The sequence below is a fragment of the Camelina sativa genome, chromosome 5 (assembly GCF_000633955.1).
Source record: "Camelina sativa cultivar DH55 chromosome 5, Cs, whole genome shotgun sequence".
Classification (NCBI taxonomy): Eukaryota; Viridiplantae; Streptophyta; class Magnoliopsida; order Brassicales; family Brassicaceae; genus Camelina; species Camelina sativa.
The window spans coordinates 8,795,622-8,818,173 of record NC_025689.1 but is presented as its reverse complement, the minus strand read 5'-3'; the positions used below and the strand labels follow the sequence as shown (position 1 = coordinate 8,818,173).

At 33.9% G+C, this 22,552-nt stretch overlaps 6 protein-coding genes across 8 annotated transcripts in view; all 6 read right to left on the bottom strand.

The window, feature by feature from the left end:
* LOC104786244 (receptor-like protein 12) lies at window positions 203-2,669 on the bottom strand. The gene has a single exon (XM_019245788.1). The coding sequence runs from the start codon at window positions 2,666-2,668 to the stop codon at window positions 311-313; it is 2,358 nt and encodes a 785-aa protein (XP_019101333.1). The 5' UTR covers window position 2,669; the 3' UTR covers window positions 203-310.
* LOC104786245 (receptor-like protein 12) lies at window positions 3,828-5,033 on the bottom strand. Its single transcript, XM_019245242.1, has one exon. It carries the CDS (start codon window positions 5,031-5,033, stop codon window positions 3,828-3,830), a length of 1,206 nt encoding a protein of 401 aa, XP_019100787.1.
* On the bottom strand, window positions 5,127-6,122 carry LOC109132824 (receptor like protein 30-like). The gene has a single exon (XM_019245241.1). It carries the CDS (start codon window positions 6,120-6,122, stop codon window positions 5,127-5,129), a length of 996 nt encoding a protein of 331 aa, XP_019100786.1.
* On the bottom strand, window positions 6,892-8,816 carry LOC104786243 (auxin-responsive protein IAA13-like). Of its 2 annotated transcripts, none has more exons than XM_010511604.2 (4): window positions 8,277-8,816; window positions 7,565-7,981; window positions 7,425-7,486; window positions 6,892-7,329 (listed from the first exon to the last, which is right to left on the bottom strand). In XM_010511604.2, exons 1-4 carry the CDS (start codon window positions 8,495-8,497, stop codon window positions 7,280-7,282), a joined length of 750 nt encoding a protein of 249 aa, XP_010509906.1. In that variant the 5' UTR covers window positions 8,498-8,816; the 3' UTR covers window positions 6,892-7,279. The 2 variants fall into 2 exon arrangements, with proteins under 2 accessions (XP_010509906.1, XP_010509907.1); XM_010511605.2 differs by having other exon boundaries at window positions 6,940-7,329; window positions 7,565-7,978; window positions 8,277-8,809.
* LOC104786242 lies at window positions 17,808-20,138 on the bottom strand. Its single transcript, XM_010511603.2, has one exon. The coding sequence runs from the start codon at window positions 19,612-19,614 to the stop codon at window positions 17,824-17,826; it is 1,791 nt and encodes a 596-aa protein (XP_010509905.1). The 5' UTR covers window positions 19,615-20,138; the 3' UTR covers window positions 17,808-17,823.
* Window positions 21,369-22,552, bottom strand: part of LOC104786241 (cysteine-rich repeat secretory protein 11-like) — a 2,660-nt gene continuing 1,476 nt past the window's right edge. For both annotated transcript variants that reach the window (XM_010511602.1, XM_019245787.1), the window contains exons 3-4: window positions 22,048-22,155; window positions 21,369-21,667 (exon numbers count right to left, since the gene is read on the bottom strand). In XM_010511602.1, coding sequence (XP_010509904.1) covers window positions 21,660-21,667; window positions 22,048-22,155 — 116 coding nt within the window. In that variant the 3' untranslated portion in view covers window positions 21,369-21,659. The remainder of the gene's footprint in view (window positions 21,668-22,047; window positions 22,156-22,552) is intronic.

The window sequence follows — 22,552 nt, the reverse complement described above, 5'->3', positions numbered from 1 at the left end:
TGTATTTCTGTAATGAACTATATACCTTAAGACTGATTCTCTCTGGATTCTCAGTCATTCGCATTGTTTGATGAATATTGTTGTGGGCAATGATTGAAAATATTCATGTGTTCGCTGTCTTTGAATCATGTTGACGTTTCCCTCTTCCACTACTTGTGCAGCTTGAGTGACGATGACCTTGGCTGGGATTATGAATATGATATAGGAAAAAGCTGGTGAAGAGAGTGTCTTTGTTATATATATGAGATGCTTGGTTACAAAAAAGAAATGGGCAGTCATTCAAAGATCAAACACAAAACCAGAAACAATCTTAATGGTTTCTATGCTTATCCCGACCAATTTTCTTGACGAGCCACTCCGGCTTGTATAAAGCTATAACATGTCCTAATGTTAGTCCAAACAACAGTCCAGGCACACATCCTATTACCACTGCTTTCCAGTTCAGTAGTTCTTCTTCTTCTTTTTCTTGCTCTGGTTGTTGTATTGGTGGTGCGTTAGTCCTGACGCAACTTTGTTTGAGAGGAAGACCACAAAGCCCTGCATTCCCTTCAAAGGAGGATTTTGGCTGTCCAGTGATTTGTGTCCCTTGTGGTATTTCACCTGTGAGTTGGTTATGAGACACATTCATGTACGCCAAAAACGAGAGGGTCTTGAGTCCATTAGGAATTGTCCCTGAGAGTTGGTTTCTTGACAGGTCTAGTGACTGGAGTGCCTTAAGATTTGCCAAAGATAGAGGTATATGGCCTGTGAAAGCGTTGTTTGACAAGTTGAGTGCAATAAGAGCCTTCAAGAGACCGATAGATTCAGGAATCTGTCCTTCGAATCTGTTACCAGATAAATCAATGTTGCTGTAGAAAGTAAGGACCTTTGTGTGCTCCATGAATAGACCTTTGTATTGCAAATCCGTGGTATCTTGATAGTTATACTCAGGGTTGTTGTAGTCTCCCATATAGATTCTCCCATCTCTATTCATCTGGAGTGATGATGCTTTCCAGTTCACAAAGTAATTTGGTGGCAAGCTTCCTGTAAAGTTGTTATCTGATATTTCAAGTATGCGCAGTTCAGGGAATGCAAGAGGACCTTGACCAAGAAGAGATATTGGGCCATAAAATTTGTTTGAACGCAGGCTAAGGACCTGCAAATGAGGCAATGCCTTGAGCCAGAAAGGAAACGTGTCTTCGATTCTGTTGTTGTCAACATTTAGAAACTTGAGAGATGAGCAATTCAGAAGAGACCTCGGAAGCTTCCCAGTTAGTTGATTGTAACCAACATCCAGTGACCGAAGCAAGGAACCATCATAGAATATGTCTGGAAGACTTCCCTCCAAGTTGTTCCTTCGGAGATTAACAGCAGTGAGAGAGCTTCGGAATTTACTCAGACATTGAGGAATTGAACCGGTGAAGTTGTTGTAAGAGAGATCAAGAGCAGAAAGAGAGCTTCGGTTGCAAATTGTAAGATGTATGTTCCCTGTGAAGCTATTGTTCCATGCAGATAAGAGGTTGAGAGTGTGTGGTGGTTTAGGAAATAGTCCTGAAAATTTGTTTAATGCCAAATCTAATAACCTCACCGATGAATTCACTAAAACGTCCTCCGAACCTTCAAATCCGGTGAAAGAGTTGTTAGAAATAGTCACTATGCTCAGACGTGGAAGGTTCCAAAACCACTCAGGGACTTTCCCTTTTATTCTATTGTTGGAAATGTCTATAAGCTCCAAGTTGCGAAGGCTCCTTAAGAAGTTTGGGAACTGACTGATGCCACAGCCCGACAAGGCAAGATTTTTCAAGTTCAAATTCAATGGGATGTCTGGATGTGAGCCGAAACTGGCCGGTGCTAACTTGTTTCCGGATAAGCGGAGGTTCAACAAAGATTTGAGAGAGGAGAAGAGCCTTAAGTCAATTGGATGGCTTATGTTTAGGGAAGCAAGATCGAGGTCTGTGAGGGTGATGTACTTAGAGATAGGCCCTAGGATTTGTGCTTCGACCTGGTTATTCGCAAGGCGTAGGCTCAATAACGTAGATGAAAAAGAGGAGTTTGGAACGTCAATAGTACCGGTGAGATGGTTTCCGGACAAATCAAGTGTTGACAAGAAAGGCAGTGTAAGCAAAGAAGAAGGGATGTTTCCAGATATGTGATTATGGGAAAGGCCTAAAACGGAAAGCTTGGTTAGGTTCTGTACAGGTGGAAAACGACCGGTGAGCTCGTTATAGGTAAGGTCTAAATAGGCAAGCATGCTTAGGTTACTAATTGAGGAAGGGACTTGACCGATGAAGCCATTATTGGAAAGAGCCAAGACCTCTAATTTGTTGAGATTGCCAAATTGGGAAGGGATTGAAGAGGAACTGAAATTGTTGAAAGACAGAACAAGCGAACGGAGATGATGCAGCCCGAAGAGGCTACTGTTGGGCTTAAGGATTCCAGTGAGACAGCCACGTGGGAGCTGTAGCTCTGTGACCATGCCCGTCATGTTATCGCACCGTACTCCATTGAAGTAGTCCGTTTGGTTGCAATCACGGGAATCAAACTCGTTCTTGAACTGCTTTAGGTCTTGAATTTGGTCAGGGCGGCAACCAGCAAGTTCGACAACAAGAGCATCAATCGTAAAGACGGTCGAAACAAAGACACAACAAAGTAAGAGAACCAAGAGAAAATGCAAACGCAGACATGACATGGTAATCATGAAAACTTTTTTTTTAAAGAAGAATATAATAAGCAAAGAGATGTAGAAGACTTTTAGACGTACCATATACATCCATGTTCGGCAAAGACTTTTAGGCTTGTAGGTAGTTAGGATTGGATTAGTTGTTATCTCATACGTGTTAGATTCACACACACTCAGTGGCGTAAACTTAATATATTGGAGAACACTTATTAAAGATTCTAGAGAGATGGTCTGTTAGTGCTCACAAAGAAGTAAACTTAATTTAATAATTGCGGCAGGGACTAAGAAAAAGACTTGAATAGTTTTTTTGGGTTAAAGAATAATTAAGACATGGACCACATGGTTATCTTAAAAGTTTGCCTTTTATTCTGGACATTGATCAGTGTCATCATAAATTCTGTGCACAGCCATTAATCTGTGATCTGTTTTGATCTTTTGAGAATGTTGTCATTTTCTTGAGCCGTTTGGAGATCGTTATGAGGATGTAAGCATTCCTTGGAACATTAAATCCATACAGAAGTCAACTTTAGAGAAAGAGCATACTATTATACAAACCTTGATGGTTGAAATTGTTGATAAATTGACTGTTTAGTACTCAAGAGTCAATCAGAGTATTGAGTAAACTAAAAGTTTCTTGGAACTCTGTGTCTCAGTCTTTAAGTCTTAGTTTCAAACTTTGATAATATAGTTACGAACACCAACTCAAGGGTCGATTAATTTTGACACCATCATGAAATGAAATCTATTGAATCCGATTCTATGGTTTAGAGGGTTTAGCAACTTGGACTGATACACTGGGGGTTTAGATATATCTGAAGTTTGTATATTGTAATTGTGTCTATCTGACTCTTTAAGCACTTTCCTCTTCTGTAAAGCTAGGACATGATTCTCTCTTTGCTGAATTCTCTGTCATTTTCCATTGTTTAATCCATTTTCTCATTTGAAAATATTCATCTGTTGTTGACTTTCATGTGAACACCATTTTTTTTATCCATGAGTTCAGAGATACTGACTTGGCTGAGATTGTAAATGAAACAGGAAAAGCTGGTGAGAAGAGAATGTCTTTTATACATATGATTACATACACATGAACTACTTGACAGAGGATCCAAGGATCAAAACGCAAGAACGGAGCAACTCTAACGGTTTCTGCACCTATCCGGACCAATTATCTTGACGAGCCAGTCCGGGCAATGGCATGTCCTATTGCCAATCCAAACAATAGTCCAGGTCCATACCCTATTCCTACTGCTTTCCAGCTCAAGTACAGTTCTTCTTCCTCTGTCTCATCTTCATGTTTTTCTTGTTGTGTTGGGGGAGCACTAGGGGCAAAGCATATGTTCTGGAGAGGAAGACCACAAAGCCCTGCATTCCCTTCAAAGGAGGATATAGGTTGCCCACTAATCTGTGTCCCTTTTGGTATTTCTCCCGTGAATTGGTTATGAGAGACATTTATGTACGCTAAAAAAGAGAGGGTCTTGAGTTCTTGAGGGATTTTACCCGAGAGTTTGTTTCGAGACAGATCTAGTGACTCGAGTTCGGTAACATTGGCAAAAGACACCGGGATTTGGCCAGTGAAAGAGTTGTGGGATAAGTTGAGGGCAATGAGTGCCGTCAAGAGACCGATAGAATCTGGGATCTGTCCACCAAGTCTGTTTCCAGAAAAATCTATGGCAACATAGAAAGTCAGTACCTTTTTATGCTCCATAGATAGACCTTTGTATCGCAAGTCTAAAGTATTAACATACTGATAGAGAGCATTCATATAGTCTCCCATATACATCTGCCCATCTCCATATATCTTGTTTGATGATGCACTCCAATTTACAAAGTACTCTGGTGACAAACTTCCGTTAAAGCTGTTATCTGATATATCAAGTATCCGCAGCTTGGGAAACCCTAAAGGTCCTTGAGGAAGAGATACAGGACCATAAAACATGTTCGAACGGAGGGTAACGACTTCCAAATCCGGCAAGACCTTGAGCCAGAAAGGAAACACGTCTGATATTTCGTTGTGCTCCACATTCAGAAACTTTAGAAAAGAACAGTTCACCAGAGACCTTGGAAGCTTTCCGTTTATTTGATTGTACCCAACATCAAGTGTTTGTAGCAGAGAATTGCTATAAAATGTGTCGGGAAGAGTTCCCTGCAAGTTGTTCTTCCGGAGATTGACTGTTGATAACTTACTCAGGCATTGAGGAATAAAGCCGATGAAATTGTTGTAGGATAGATCAAGAACGTCGAGAGAGCTTCGGTTGCAAATTGAAAGAGGTATGTCTCCTGTGAAACTATTGTTCCATGCAGAAAAGAGGATGATCAAGAGTGGTGGAACAGGGAGTGGTCCTGTCAAAGAGTTTAAGCTAATATCTAGCATTGTAACTGATGAGTTACGGAGAATCTCTGTGGAACCATCAAAGCCGGTGAAGGAATTTTTAGAAAGACTCACTATGCTCAATCGGGGAAGACTTCATAACCACTCTGGAACTTTCCCTTTGATTCTATTGTTGGAAAGGTCTAAACGTTCAAGATTCTGTAGGTTCTTTAGAAACTTTGGGAACTCGCTGATGTTGCAGTTCTTTAACATCAACCGGTACAAACTTGGTGGAACAACAGAATCTGAGGTTAGACTTGCAGCTAATAACTTATTACCGGAAAGCTCCAGGTTCAGCAATGATTTGAGAGAGGTAAAGATTCTTAAGTCAATTGGTTGGCTTACGTTTAGGAAAGAGAGGTCGAGTTCTTTGAGGGTTATTAGCTTTGAAATAGGCTCTAGTATTATTCCTTGGAAATGGTTATGCCCAAGGAACAAGTGCTCGAGCCTTGATGACGAAGAAGAGTTGGGAACTTTAATGGGACCGGTGAGATGGTTTCCACGGATATCAAGATGTGACAAGAAAGGCATAGTGAGCAGAGAAGAAGGGACGGTTCCAGAGAATTGATTATAGGAAAGGTCCAAAATGGAAAGCTTGGTGAGATTCTGGAGAAGTTGGAAATTATCAGTGAGCTCGTTATGTGAGATATCCAACTTGGTTAACAAGGTTAGGTTACTGTATGAGGAAGGAACTTGACCAGTAAAGCCATTAGAAGAAAGAGACAAGACCTCTAATTTATTGAGATGGCTGAATTCAGAAGATAGTGGAGAGGATGTGAAGTTGTTGTGAGAAAGATTCAGGTAACTAAGCTGATGGAACTCGAAGAGGCTACTGTTGGGTTTGAGAATTCCAGTGAAGCAGCCAATTGGGAGTTGTAGTTTCGTGACAGCACCAGTCGTGTTATCGCACAAGACACCGTTAAAGTAGTCACTGTGGTTGCAACCACCGGATTCGAACTCGTTCTTGAACTTCAGAAGAGATTGGATCTGATCATGACGACAAGCAAGAGCGTTGATCACTATGAAGCTTGAAGCAAAGACGATACAGTAGAGTAAAAGTAAAGAGGGAAATTGCAGATGGGATTCCGACATCATGAATTTATTGAGGCAGAATTATGTTCTTCAAGCAAAGCAACGTCGAAGATTGGTATGTATACATGTGTGAGGGTGTGGTTTTTGGATTGGAGATGTCACTCATCATTCACAGAACACAAGTTGAAATGATGAGTTTCACCACGACCAGACAAAAAAACTTTGACTTGGTATACGTATACATGGCATGATTTGCTTGGTTATTCGAGAACAGTCAGTCAAGTCAAAGTTCAGAAAGTTGGTAATCTTTAATAGTGACATTAGTTTGTTTGTAACTGGAGAAGATACTTGTGTTAGAACCCTCTAACTCAGACTAAGTCTCACAGTTAAGCTCGCTCTGCTTTTCCCTCTCATCTCCTTCATTCGGTGTCTTTGTTTGTTCCCTTTGCCACTTTTCTCTTCAGTTTATGTAAATCCATGATATTGGAGTTTGATCTGTAGGATCAGTTCTCAGTTTTTCATGTCACATAGTTTCTTTCAATGTTATCTAATATAAGCTCTGATGAGTGAGTGATGATCTTACTGTTAAGAACTTGAGTGAGTGATGATCTTACTGTTAAGAACTTTTTTTATTTGAAGCATTAGAGATCAACAACACCAAGATTTCACCACCAAAGGCATGTAAGTGACAACGTTCGTTAACAGAATAGTGTAATCCATTACTTTAGGAAGTAAAGTACGTTTTTATGAGTTGTTAGTACATTGTTATTTGTTTCTGATAACATATTTGATCTAAATGCTTATGATTGTAGAAGTTGAGGAGAAAAAGTATCCACAAATGACTTTAGTTTCTCGAATCAAAACAAGAGCAAACTCATAAACAAAAAAAAACCTTAAAGACCATACTATTAGAGATAAGCGCTTCAAATATTTACAGTGTAGTAAAAAGAAATAAAGAGCATTCTCTTCAATCCATAGTATATGGTGAAATCGCAACCGCAAATTAAAAAAAGACAGCCCAAAAAAAAAAAGAAACCTAAAGACAACCACAAAAAAAAAAACCATTAGAAGAACCAAGAGAAATACACAAACTGGATATAAAGATCAATCTAGCTTATGCTTCTTCTCCTTTATGCCTTGCTTCATAAGTATACTACTAGACTTGCAAAAAACCCCAAAATATAAAACCTGTAACAGCGTATTGTCGAAAAAGAGCTCTAAGCCGGCTGGTTTCGTTGTCTCTCTTTCGGTTCTTGATGTCTTGCAGCTGCATATATTATTAACATGTTTCAGTCAGTCCAACCTTTTCATTCCATTCTCAACAAACAATAAGAGACATCAAGACAAGATAGTTTCACATACCGAGTCCATTAGCTTCAGAGGTTTTCATCACTCGAAGCCTTTTCACCGAGGTAATGAACATTCTAAAAAGATGACGAAAACATTTTAGATCATTGAAACACAATTATCAGATATTAAGAGATAATAAAACATTCTATTACCTCCAAGGAACATCGCCAACAAGCATCCAATCTCCTTCCTTATCTTCATAAGTAAGTACAAACTCAGACGATCCATCCAAAAGCCTCAACGGTTTAGTGAACTGACCAGTTAACCCGATAGTACCAGGATTAGTGCGAAAGAACATATCTTCTAGAGTTTGTGCCAAATTCTCATAAGAAGAATGAGCATTCAAATCAACTTTTCTTCCAATAGCAACTCCATCCATGTTCACCTTAATAAACCCAAGTTGCACTTTCCCATTCACTTTCTTTGTCACATCTTTAGGCTGCTGATGATCATCATTCACTTTCTTCTTACCAGCTTCTTCTTCTTCTCTTGCCGACTTTGTAGCTTGGTTATTGACCAAACTGTTCATCCTATGTGACCCAATAGGAGGCCATCCCACAACTTGACTGCTACAACCAAATCAAACATATATCAGTCAGGACTTGTCTAAATATACAAATTCAACAACAACCAAGAACAGATTCAGCTAATCAAGATTCCTAATTCCAAAAACAGAGCCCTTGTTCCAACATAAACTAAAGATCAAGAATACACAACTCTTTCTGCATGATTGATCTAGAGAGCTTTATTTAACAACAGCTAAACACACTAAAGAATCTTTAAGAAACTCCTAAACAACAAACTCTGTTCCAAGAAGAATAACAATTTCACATCAAACACTTGATTTAGTTATAAAAGACGAACCTTGAACGAGGAGGAGATGAACCAGCGTGAGAAGAAGAATCAGCAGCACGTTTAGAGCCAACAGAAGGAAAATCCTTAGCAGTCAAAAGCCTACCACGCTCTCCCCACGCGCCACCACCTGATTTACCACCAATCTTGGCTCCTGTTCCACCGCCAAGACTCAGCCCAAGACCAAGCTCAAGCTCACTCTCACCTTTCCCCATCTCAAGTTCAGTAATCATCAGAGACAGACAACAACAGCAACACAAAAATGAAAGAGCCCTAAGAATCAACACGAAAGAGAGAGTCTTTTGAGAAACAAGAAGGCAGAGCAGAGAGAGAGCAAAAGAAAAAACCTGGGAAAGGAGACAAAGAAAGAAAGAAAGAAAGAGAGAGAGAGAGAGGGAGAAGGAAACAAGAAAACAAACAAACAGAAAGAGACAGAGAGAGGATTTTAAGGGTTTCTTGAAATCTGAAAGAGAGAGTTTTTGAAGAAGAAGAAAGAGAGAAGAGAAAGGATTAGGTGGTGGAGAGAGTGATGAGAAGCGTAGGTCCCTTATGTCTGGTAGTGGCCATACCAACAACAATGCCATTCTTCTTCTTCTTTCTTTCTTTCTTTTACTTTATTAGTATTTTCATTAATTTTGATTTTGATTAAGAGACTTAATTTTAATATTAATATTAATAAATCTTCTTAATCTTTTTCCTCCCCGACATTATCAAACTTGTCGTGCTCCCGTTTGCCTCATCGTTCTCTCCTATGTTTTTTTATAAAAATCAATATCTTATTAAACTCTAGTAGTACTAAACAATATCTTATTGAACTCTAGTACTAGTAGTATTAAACAAAAAAAACTGTTGTGTTTGTGTGTTGTTTATATTTGTGGAAAGCTTTGTTTTCACATCACACACTTACTTTTCTGTTTTTGTTAGAATTTGTATTCGTTTTGATGATTTCTATATGAGGTTATTTGTAGTGTTTGTTAGCTATATGCTTTTCTATCATGTTCATAGCAAATGCTAAGTATGTGAAAATTTAATAGCTAAGTACCAGTTTTGAAAAAAGTTGAATTTGGGTATAATTGGTGTGGATCACTACTATTGGAATATATGAATATGGTGGGATAAACAACTGTTCAATTTTGATTGGAGTGACTAATTTATTTTGTTTTATAAATTTATATTAATCTTCCAATATTTTAGCATCAATTATGTTCTTATGGTCTCAACTTAAAAGATTGCTATGAATATCAGTATTTGTATTTTAGGTAATATTACCAGAACCAACAAATCTTTTTTATTAGTAGGATATTTTGGGTATTTTTAAAATACCCAGTGTGCTTTTGTTTTATGTTATCGAAAAAAATGTAATTACAAAAATATCATTGTCACGTCAGAGGCCACGTCAGAAATCGTTGACAATGTATTAAATAATGCAGCCGTAACACGTTACAAAGGTAATGACGGCTTAGTTATGGTATGTTAGGGCTGATTTATGGAAAAAACATTTGAGTAAGAGTAGACGGCTGACTTAGATCATAACTCAGCCAAACATTACGGCTGACTTAATGAAATCTGGCTGAGTTATACTATAACTCAGCCGTCCTTATGGCTGAGTTTTCATCCGATGGTTAAGTTGTCAAAATTTTGGCTGAGTTATCACTATGACACGGCTGAATTAACTTTTTCCGGCTAGCTAAGTTATGAACAACGGCTGATTTATAAGATGTCGTTACGGCTGAGTTATGCTTAAACACTATAACTCAGCCGTCATAAGCTGACTTATCGGACAACTCGGTTATTTTACGGCTGACTTAATAGCAGAAGATTAATTACTAGAATATCATTCAGTTACGACAGACTTATTAAACGATACGGCTGAGTTACAAATTTTCAGTTGATTAAGCGGCTGAATTTGACAGCCATTTTTTTGCTTTTCAATTACTGTAATAGTATTCATATTGCGGCTGAGTTATAATCTTGTTTGATGGCTGATTTAATTAGGCTGATTTACATGTTCATTTGGTGGCTGACTTGCCACCTCGGACGCATCATTCATGTCATCATTCCATGTCATCATCTTCTCCGGGAATACGAAACGTCGTTTTTTCGCCTTCCATCTTCTTCACCTATTTCAAAAGTGAAGTTCTTTACCTTCTTCTTCACCTTGTTCTTTACCTTGCTCTTCACCTTGTTTTTCACTTCTTAATTTTTCTCATTCTTATTAATTTTCCTCATTCTTCTGCATTTTCTTTCATGGATCCAGTTCCGGTAATTGTTGTTTCTGGTAATTGGGTAAAAAAAACACAAATATATTTAACACCGATGATATAGGGTGTAGATTTGTGCAAATAGATGTGGAAACAACGCACGACAAGCTTGTGAAGCTTGTTCTCGATGATTATGGATTGAACGCGAGGAAGGATGAAACAGCTAATAAGTCAACCACAAAGCATTATAACTCAGCCGTCATATGAATCTAAGAGACTTTTTGTTTTCCCTTAAGTATTATAACTCAGCTGTCAAGTAATAAAATTCAGCTGTTTACTTTTATTTCTTGTTATAAGTCAGCCACGAAACATTTTAACTCAGCCGTCATATGAATCTATGAGACTTTTCGGTTTCCCTTAAGTATTATAATTCAGCCGTGAAGTAATATAAATCGGACGTTCACTTTCAGCTTATTTATTGTTATAAGTCAACCACCAAGCATTATAACTCAGCCATTATATGAATATACAAAACCTTTCGTTTTTTCTTAAGTATTATAACTCAGCTGTGAAATAATATAAATCAGACGTTCACTGTCAATAATGACGTGGAATCGTTTGCTGATGTGTATTTTTTAAATATTTTCGGAATTAAAAATAAAAAATTAACCTAAAAGATAAATTGTAATTATACCTAAAACACTAAATATCTTAGCAATTTTTAAAAAGTATATATATATCAAGACTAAACCAACTTTTGAAATATATCTGAGTAATTTTTTCTTTAAGTAATAGGGAATACCGCAATAGTATAACATTTTTTGATATGATAGATTCATTTACTTCACTAATCAAATTAGTTTTACTAGTTTATTATTTGATGTAATTAAACAAATACTATAACTTCTTCGCAAAATATATGCCATATTCTTTTCTTTTCTTCTTTTCGTGGAGGACTATGATGAGTTTCAAATAAAGTGAGAACAAAATTGGTTTTCATAGGAAATTATTATATAAATAGTGGTGATGAGGTAATTCATCATTATGTTTCTTGGTATGCTATGATGATCCTTTGAAAACTTTCTCAATCGCAATTGATGTGTGGAAATTTCTCTTTTGATCAAAATCATGACTAAATGAGATATTGTATTTCGTACTACCTAAATCTGTATTGATGGATTTGTTTAGAATTAAAAACTTATTTTTTAAAAAGTAGCATTTTAAAAACAGCATTAGTATTTTTAACGATCTAAAATTAGATAATCACAAAATAATATACATACATATATATTGATTAATCACATAATCTATTAAAATGTAATTACTTATCTCACAATGTTTAACTAAGGACACTATTTTCTAATCGTTAAAAGAACTTTTATTGCTCATTCTACTAAAGATTTATATGCATCTTTTTCTCTTATAGAATTTTATTTTGGTTGTATATTGCAACAATAGTTCAACAAATGATTTATGATTTCTTTTAAGAGTTTAAAATGAATATATTATTAGCTAGTTATCAAAGTTTTTTTTTGAAATTTCCCAGTACATACAGGAATATTTCACACACAAAAAAAGATATCCTATATTTATACAGCAGTGTTTTTTTGTTTTTTTTTTTCTTAGAAATTCAGGACACCTGAGAGAACCTCTTCAAACTTCAAAGCGACTTAATTCTCTCAGTTCCAAGTACTATCAGTTAGTCAATATCAAATATTTGATTCTATATGTTTTTTCACGTTATCTACGTTTGTTCTAGAATTGCGTGTGATTTTTTTAATATTCACAAATTTTCTTCGACTCGTTTTGCAATTTTATTCACTTCTTAGTTTGTTTTTTCTTTTTTTCTTCGGCTATCTGTGTCGTTCCTTTATAGGACAAAAGGCACGAACATTGCTTTAACTATAAAGTCGAAACCCAAGTGGGCTGTGGGGTTGTCTAATAAAGGTAAAATAAATAAAAAAATACTACTACTAGATTATATACGAAACAGTCATTTAATATATGCATAAATCTATCATATAGTATTAGTGAACGTTGTTAAAAAGTTGTTATAAATTAGATAACTCATCCGGCGAAGGCTTTTTTCACCTTGACTTCGTGTATCAATAATAATTTAACTCGATAAGTAAGAAACGCATATGTAAGTTTTTCTCATTTGTAACTAATGTAAAGGAAAAGTTATACATTGTTTTCGTTTGTAAAGCTTTTTTTAACATCCTGAATTTCAAATCAATCTAGCTCATGTATGTTTCAACGGATTAAAGTTTGGATCAAATGTACCGTGAATTGTGTTTTGTAACTTGAGAACATGCAGCAAGTTGAGAGAGTCAATATCATTTGGAATCATAAGGAAAAGACAGAAAGCAGATTCATGATATATAATTTGTAATCAAATGTTGAGCATAAATGATGGAGATTACTTCACGCTTGTAAATATATATATTTGATAAAGGTGAAAAACGTTCCAAAATTGTAACTTATATGACATTTCAAATGACTTTTCACGCTTGTATGATGTAAATATATACAATTTGTTTGATTTGACTGATCTTATATATGATTGTTCTAAGAAAAAAATAAAAAAATATGATAAGTTTGTAAGAGCATTGTATTCTGTAAAGTAAGATTAAGAATTAGTCATGATTTTTAGAAAGAGATAAGTTGTTATTTTAATATAACACCCTTCTATAGACAATATGCAGAAGAAACGACGTTAGTCTTTCTTTATTAAGATCATAACATACTAATAAAAGATAGTTTTGGTATATCATGTATGAACTAACATGATTACATGACATATCTGAAGTTAAGTAAGTGTTTATGAGTAAGACAGAAAAAAAAAACTCAGAATTTGACTAGTAATATTCCGGAACGATGGACAGTAGAAAATAACCTTAATTACATTTACATGCAAAACAGTAATAGTAAAATGACAGTTCTCTTTATTTATATATATATATATATATATATATATATATATATATCACTAAAGATGATGAAATATTGAAATGACAACAAATCAGGTTGAATATAGTATATAAACTGTATATAATCATTTCACTGTTCTAAATTTTACCATTTACGCGAGGAGAAATGCTTGTGAGGAAAATTACTTACTAGTACTATTGAAAAAGTAAAAAAATACTAAAAAGAAAGGCTGTCGTTTTAGGGAGACAAAACGACAAGAGCGCGTGGATCAGGACACGAGCTTTTAATATTAATACGACACGTTGTTCAATGGGTTTTGCGGACCACCCGGATGTTTTACCCGTTTAGTGCAAGACACAAATTCCCTTTTCTCGCGCCTCTCTGTATTACTTCTTCTCTCACGCGCCCTTTCTCGCGCCTCTCTGTAAAACCTCTATAAATTAATAATGTTGGAACCAAAACATTTTATTAATTTATAGTGATATTAATTTATCTATAAATTAATAATTATTAATTTATACTATAAAATAATAATTATTAATTTATAGATATATTTTTAATTGTTTAAATTTTTAAAAATTATGAATTGAGACAATTTTAGCAAAATAAGATTAGATTTTCGAATGTTGTAAATATTATGGTTTAAGAATTGAATTTGTAATATTTAGAAAACATTATTAACAATTAATTACAAATACTATAGACAAATTGACTTATACACATGAAATACATAAATTTAAATTTATGAATAATATCAATTTTCCTATTTTAATAGTCTGTCAAATTATCAAATTGTAAATGATGCATATATAAAAATTGAAAACTTTAAAAATTAACTATTTTTATGATATGTTATAAAATATTTTAGAGATATAGTTATAGTTTGAAAATACAACATTACAGTTGTTCTATAGAAATGAGCTTTAAGAGAAATATACATTATTATATCACTATATATATATATAAATTTACATGATTATTAATTTATAATATTATTGGGACTATATTTTACATGGAGATTTCAAAAAAATTATTATCTTATTATCTATCGAATTTTGTTAATTTTTACATTGGCCCAACTTGAAACCAACAAAATTTATTAATTTATAGTATTTATTAATTTATAGAGTTTTTAATTATTTCGTGGAAACCTATATATACTTACATCAGTATATATTATAAGTGACAATTAAATTTATTTAAACTTTCTGAACGAATCCACCAAAAAGTGATCCTGTTTTGTTTTCCTTTCATCGGTCACCGTGATCACATTTTCGTCAGTATTTTAATTTTTTTTTTTAAATCATTTATAAAGCAATATTTTGTTTCAGTGGAAAAATGATAAACGAGAGAAAACTGAAATAAAAGAATAGTGGTAGTGATAACTATACCCAAAAAAAGTAAAAATATTGTTTTTAACATGGTTTTCAAAATTGAAAATTATCAAAAGTTTAGAAAATCACATTATACAACGATAAGGAGTAATTACCAATCAAAACAGTTATTTAGATTGATACAACATTTATCAAATGCTTGAACTACATAAAGAAACACATATTGTTTTCACATAACAAGCTATAAAACTTCAAAAAAATTGATTATATTAGATTAAAATCAACTTTTTCTTTCTCCTATATTTTTTTTGAGAAAAGGTATAATAGCACTTTTCAATTTCTCTTATAATCTATACTAAATAAAAGTAGGAGCTATAAGCTTCTTAAGGTGTCCACCTAGGATTTAAAACCACAAATAGGAATTAGCAATTAACAATTTTTTAAACAATCTATCACTAATTAACAATTTTTTTAATTTCTAGAATTTCTATATTATTTAGATTTTTAAACGATCTATCATGATTTGACATGTCATTCATTAACATTTTTTAAAAATTTCAAGAATTTTCTATATTAAGAATTTTTAGAAAAAGGAAAATTTTAAATTTATGTAAATAAAAAAATTATGTACAACGTCCCACATCGGCTAGAAATTTTTTAGACAATGGTTTAGAACCAGTATAAATAATATAATATACTTCTAACAACGAATGAGCAGGAAAACTTGACTTATCAGGCGTCTAAGTTTAAAAGTTTTATTCGGTTTGATCCGGTTTTTAATTTGATCAAACTAAAACTTTGAAAAGTTTCAGAAAATATTATAATATTTAAAATTTTAAAAGTTAAATATTATAAATATTGAAACTTTTTAAAAGGTTCAAATATTATATTTTGAAACCTTTTAAAAGTTTTAAATGTTATAAATATTGAAACTTCTAAAAGTCGTAGCTTTTAAAAGGTTTCAAAATATTATAACTTTTGAATTTTTAGCTTTTAAAAGGTTTTTAAATATAATTTGTAAATTTTAAGAGTTTAAAATATTATAAAGTTTAAAATATAATTTGTAACTTCATAAAATGTTTTAAGATATTACAATTACTTAACCTCCATAGAAAGTTTAAAATATTATATCTATACTAATAAAAAGTTGAATCTATAAACTCCTAAAGGTGTCCATATATGATTTAAAACAACTGATAATAATTAGATATTTCACTAATTAACATTTTTGGAAATATAGTAGTAATCTATATTATTAAGATTTTTTAGAAAAAAATAAAATCTATAGAAATAAAAGAAATATGTACAATGTCCCACATCGGTTAGAAAATTTTAGACAATGGCTAAGAACCATTATAAATAAAACTAATATGTTTTAACAATAAATTAGCAAGAACCTTTATTTATTAGGTTTCCAAAATTTTTTTTATTTTTTTTTATTTTAACAAATTAAAAATTTTAAAGGTTTATATTTAAACTTTATAGAATGTTTAAAAATATTATAAATACCTCCATACAAAGTTTAAAATATTATAACTCTTTAAACTCTATAAATAGTTAAAGTGTCATAAATATTTAACTCTAAAAAAATAAAATATTACAAACATTTAAACTACATCTAAAGTTTAAAATATTTAATCTCTATTAAAAATTTAAAAGTTTAAGAATTACTAAATATTTTATATCAAAATTTTTTAATATCTTGAAAATATCTGACTTATCTCCGTTTGTGCTTTATGTCTTTTATGAGCTGTAAAACATGTTTTTGTGTATGACTTTACAGATGATTTGATATTTTTGCTGTAAATTTTTTAAGTTTAAGAAAGAAGAATTGATGTCACAAGACCTTGATTTGATGTTATTTGAGTTTAAAGAAGAAAGATCGGAAAGCACAAATATTGTTTTAACTATACATGTGTTTATATTACTTTCTCTGCAAGTAAGGATTTTGGTTCGACAAGTTTCAATACGTGTGGATCTAAAATCAAATAAGTATATGAATGAAATTATTAATAATTGGGTGCATGTGTTGACTATGCTGGTGTTCATGAATGGCACAAGTTTTATGAGAAAATAAATGATTTTGGTCTTGGAGTTTGATGGTTAACAAATTGTGTGGTAGTCGAAAAAAAGGTTTTTCAGTGGAAGAATGTGGAGAAGTAGACGAGGAAGAAGAGTATAATTAACGAGAACCGGACGGTAAAAGTAACGATGACAATCACCACAAAATTTGACAATAAATAATATAAAGAATAAGAAAATATTGAATAAAAAACACTAAAACATAGGTGGTAGCGATCAATTAAATATAAAAAAATGAGATAAATTCATGATTATAAAATTGTTTCGTTTTTCTGGTGGTCAAAAGAATAGTTTAGGATATGTGAGTCACCAGTTTGATCCGCCTTGCCTGGATATCGAGTTAAATTCATGACTTTTTGATCAGATTTGATTTTATAATACAACTGATAATACAACTGATTTTTATATTTTTAAAAAATCTGTATCTGAAATTTAATTTTTTCTTCAATACTAATTTCAATTTTTTTATAATATAATATTTTATTACCATCATCAACTATATATAATTTTTATCAATATATATCAAATAAACCCACGCGTAGTATGAGTTCAAAACCTAGTTTTTAAGAACAAATATAACAGTAAAACACTAGAAAATAAACTTTAAAACTTTAGACAAAATATTTAAATCACCGGTTCGAATGACAATTTGGGAAGAACTTTAAAATACTTTAACAGTAATTTGAAAAGATGTATGGGTTCAGATCCAAAACCTCTTAGTTATTAGTATAAAAAAAGAAAATCAAAAGACTAATATTTATGACATTCAAAATAAAATAAAATAAGCATAGTCACATAATGTTACTCTACATTTTCATCTCATTTTTTATATATTTAGTATATATTATATTAGTCATTTAGTCTTTTATAGTATAATTTATAATACGAAAGAGAAAGGGCATGAGATATTTTTTTCAATGACATGTGAAAGACGATTATACAAATTATATTTACAAAAAAAAAAAAAAATACCGGTCAGTCTAAAAATTAAAAAGGTAAAAAAAAAAAAAATCACAAATAACTCAAATCATCAGCAGAGCCCAGGCGAGGCAAACGCCCCGACCCACCTTTCTTTTTCGACCCGTCAGCATCCGACCCGCCTCCACACACGAACGTACACTCCACACCACACAGATTACTGAAACACGAGAAAAGTCCGTTACCTCCTTCAGTGTGACGGCGATTATGCTTCTTCTTCACCGCCGGAGTTCTCTTCCTCGAGCTTTTCCCTCCACCTGTGTTTGCAACAACAATGGCACCACTTCCGACATCGCTGCTCTGATGACTCGATCCGAAATCGTAAAGCGGCGGAAGCTCCGTTCGCCACCGCTCCAGTTTCGATCGGAGACCTTCGATGTTGCTATCGTCGTCTAAGCTCCATTCACTAAGAATCGAGCTCTCTGTGTCGTTGGCTTGCGATCTCTCTTTCGCCATCTTTTGCGCTACTTCTGATGGCGACGGACCTAATTCCGATTCGGTTAAAATCGGTCGTCCTGCTAAATTAGATCTCATCGGAGTACCAAACTGTAGAGGCGATTTCATCGGTGTAGCCATGTAGTTAGATCGAATCGGAGTTGATCCGACGATGTTGGATCTTAACGGAGTCGAACCGAGGATGTTAGATCTCCTCGGAGTAGATCCAACGCCGACGGATCTCATCGGACTTGATGTAACCATATTAGATCTAATCGGAGTTGACGCGACGATGTTCGATCTCAACGGTGTTCCATGCCTCGACAAATACGGTGAAGCGCGGCTGCTGGTGCGGTCATAGTCTCTCGGCGGTCTTGGTTTTTGAATCATCGGCGTAGATCTTCTCGGAGTTTTGCGTGAACGGTCGTAGGAATGATAAGGTGACTCTTCGTATCTCTCTCTTTCACTTCTCGGTCGCATCACATTAGGGCTCTCTCTTGGTGATTGATCTATGAAATCAGGCTCGTATGGATCGTATCTCCGACTTGGAATCTTTGGTGATTGATAAGGTGGTACGTAATCAGTAGCATCGGAATCTGACGTCATAGAATCGTGTCCCGATGTTGTAGGTACAGTTTCCGATTCGCTGCTCATTAACGCACTCACTGGCTTCCTGTTAGTTACACGGCTCCGTTCTGCTCTGCTTAGAAGATCAGAAACAACCATTGAGCTCGTATCGCTCTTTGTACGACGGAGTATCGGTGGCTTCGAGACTACGGATTGGAACTGTTTTGAAGATGGAGAATGTGGATTCTTTGAGCTTCCTTTGAAGCTATTAAGATGCAAGTTCTGTAAATGTGGATCATCTTCTCCTAGCAAATCTCTGTAACCAACTGCAGATGAATCCATATTCGTGTAAAGCGGCATACTACGCATTGATCCGTCAAGTATTCCAACGCCGATGTTTAGTATTCCTTGAGGGCGACCTGATGGTCGACGAACTTGAAGCGCGACGAAACGCATTCCAGGAGGGGGTGTACGACGATACTCGTCGTTGCTTCGGTATCCAGGTCGACGATTTGGTGGGATTAGGTTGCTGATGAGGACACGGACTGTGCCAACGTGAACATCACGGAACCAATGTAAGCCGTAGATTTCGACGACGACAGCTGAAGTATCGGCGTAGAGGAAATCTTCGTTGACTCGGAAGACGAACTTGTCGTTCCAAGTTGGGTTTACACCACCAGTGTAATCTACGCGGGTGGTGAGTTTGCGTTCGGAGTGAACCCAAGCCACCGCGTAGGTCTTCATTTTACGTGAGAGAGGAGCTAGATCTTGGGCAGAGATTATGTTGAGCTCTAGTAATTGGAATGAAGGAAACATCGACATTGTTTGTTTGGGACACAATCAATGTGTGTTATTATTGTTCTTCTTTTTTGGTAATTAAGAAAAAAAAAGTGTGTTGTTCAAATCAGTCACATTTGATGGAATCAGGAGAATTGAAAGAACTATGGAATTGAAATGTGGAATTCTTGATTGGCCCCCTAAGGAGGGAACGATTCTCTATTGGATAGATCATCAAAGATTGTTATTCTTTGGTGGCAAATCCCCGAATGGAATGGATTAGGAATTAGCCATTGCTTCCTATCTCTTTTTTTTATTTTTACATGTTTTTTATTAACCTTTGAAGGAGAGAGAGGAGAGAGAGAAGAACGAGAGTCGATCTTAGGTTCCATATATGGGTTGGGTTGTGAAGAAATTGTGAGAGAGAAAGAGAAAATTAGGGGTTATGTGATAATCTTTAGTATAATTTGTAGAAGTTTGCTATATTAGGAGTTAATAGGATCGAAATTGTCAATTCTCAGAGATATCAGATATGAAGTATACTCTTAAATCTTATTAATGTACAACGATACGACAGACACCAGAGGCTAACTGTTTTCTTGAAAAGTGATTGACAGATAAATATTAGGGTAGAGAGGTTTCATCTGCATTATGTGAGTGTTGTTACGTCTACCACATTTTGAGAAGCTGTGTTATTTTTGGTAGCCCAAATGAGACAGTCATGGCCCAAATCCAATGTCATTATGATTGTGGTACATCACTACATCTGGTTAAGAGTCAAGTTGTTTTTTTAATGCCACACTCTGTGTGTCTCTCTGTCTCTAGTGATCGTGTGAGCCTTGTTCTCCGTTTTGGTAATGGTATGTAATCTGTGTGGCTGTATAAACGTAAATTCGTAATATGCTTGTTATATTAATACTTGTATTAAAGCAACAAATGGACCACCCTATCCGTATGCCCCATCACATAATATGCGATTAAATGTCAAAAACAATTACTGCAAGATTCATCAAAGCTTGTGCAGAGAGCAGCTGAGCAGGGTATTGATGTTTGATCCCAAAAGGTATCAATTTTTCTCTATTCCCAAAATCAGAAAAAGGCCTCGCTCACACACTTCTCCATGACATTTTTATTGAACAAAGTAATTAATATAGAAACATTAGTTTCACTCGACACCACATGATATTTACGATCATAACACACACACATTCAGAAGAACTACATACAATAAACCCGTGAAGTCAACTATTCATATTTCCAAATATTTTTTAAAGCACACGGTTATTTTTCTGACCAATAAAGAAATGTAGAAAATAAGATATTATGCAAATTGGCACAATCATACAAAAGGCGGTGGAATCCTACTCATTTACCAAGAAAACAAAATGAACACAAATAAAAATTTCCACGTTATATTTTATATCAATAAAGTGAACTTATCAAACGAGATTTTGATAACAAAAAAAGGTACCAAAACCAAGTTGGCAGAAGAAAACAAGTTGACAGAAACTCAAAAAGCAACGTAACAGGTCTGGAAAAAAACAAAATATCATTAAAACACACGAAAAGCAAACTGTATAACGTTATATTTGAACAAGAAAGTGTAATACGCAATGGTAAAAGATATATATTCAAGCTATATACTCAGCCAATATTATGTTAAAAAAACTACTATATTCACATCCATAGTAAGTACTAAGTAATGCTAGATTAGTAAGTAAACTGTAACCAGTTTAAGATTTAACCATATTTAAGCTAGCTTAGGTTCCTGCATATATAGTGCATTCCAATAGACATGCTTTAAAGGAAAAAAGCTGGAAATTAAGGATCTTGAGATGATAAAAAGGAATCATTTACATTTTTAAAACAAATTTGAAGTACTTTGTTGTCCCTCTTCTAACATTTTTTTTTTGATTTAATCCCACCACAATTTCCATCTACCAAAACTAATAAAAATAGAATAACAATTTCAAGAAAAAAAAAAATTAAAAATGGTGAATTAATTTGCATGCAACCTCGGAGTTCACATTAACTTTGTTGCCTCTATTTCCGGGTTTGGATTCAATTTGTTGTCTTCATCCTATTTATTTTCAATAATCTGCCAAAACAAAAACAAAAACAAAATAATTAGACTCAATCAATTTTGCATTTATTCTTATCATCCTCAACATGTGCATGTGTATATGCCCCTATTATATGCATGCACTTCCACACTAATACTATTAAAAATAAAATACAAAAAGGTGTGAAGATTTGGAACATCACATTCACATAGAAGAATCTTACAGCCAAATCCTAGATATCAACATTTTATAAAAAAAAAAAAAAAAAACACTGACTAAATCTTTGTTTTGGCAATAAGTAACATAACATCATAAACAAATAATAATCCCGTATGCTACTTGCATGTATGCATGAGAGTGTATATAATAATAAATACTATAAATTAGTAGAGAAAAAGAAAAGAAAATTAAATACCGTCGTATTTCTTCTTCATCAAGTTTTTGACGAAAAGCAAACAAATGATAAGGAAACCAACACCAGCTGTTCCTCCTACTATTATTGCCACCGTTTTCCCTGTTGTTCCTGTTTTTTTCATCCATCCATCAATCTTTTTATATAGTAGTATAAAATCTTGTTATCTTTATGACAATAATTTCCTAAAGTTTTACACTAATCTTCTTTTTTTCTGCTATTAGTAAGTGAATACTCGAAAGAGTAATTTTGTTACGAAAGAATAAAAACAGAATGTTAAAACTTGAAACAAAGGAAAAAAGAGCAAACAAACAAATCTCAGTTGGAGCCTGAAAACGATAGAACAAGTTTCACACTATACGCTTTTTTTAAAATTAAAGTGAATATATAGTCAAATAAAAAATATCTATATACTTTTGAAATTTCGAGATTTTCCAACAAATTTAAAAACATTACTTTCGTAATTTCCCAAAACTGTAAAAAAAAAAAAAAAAAGAAGAAATGATTT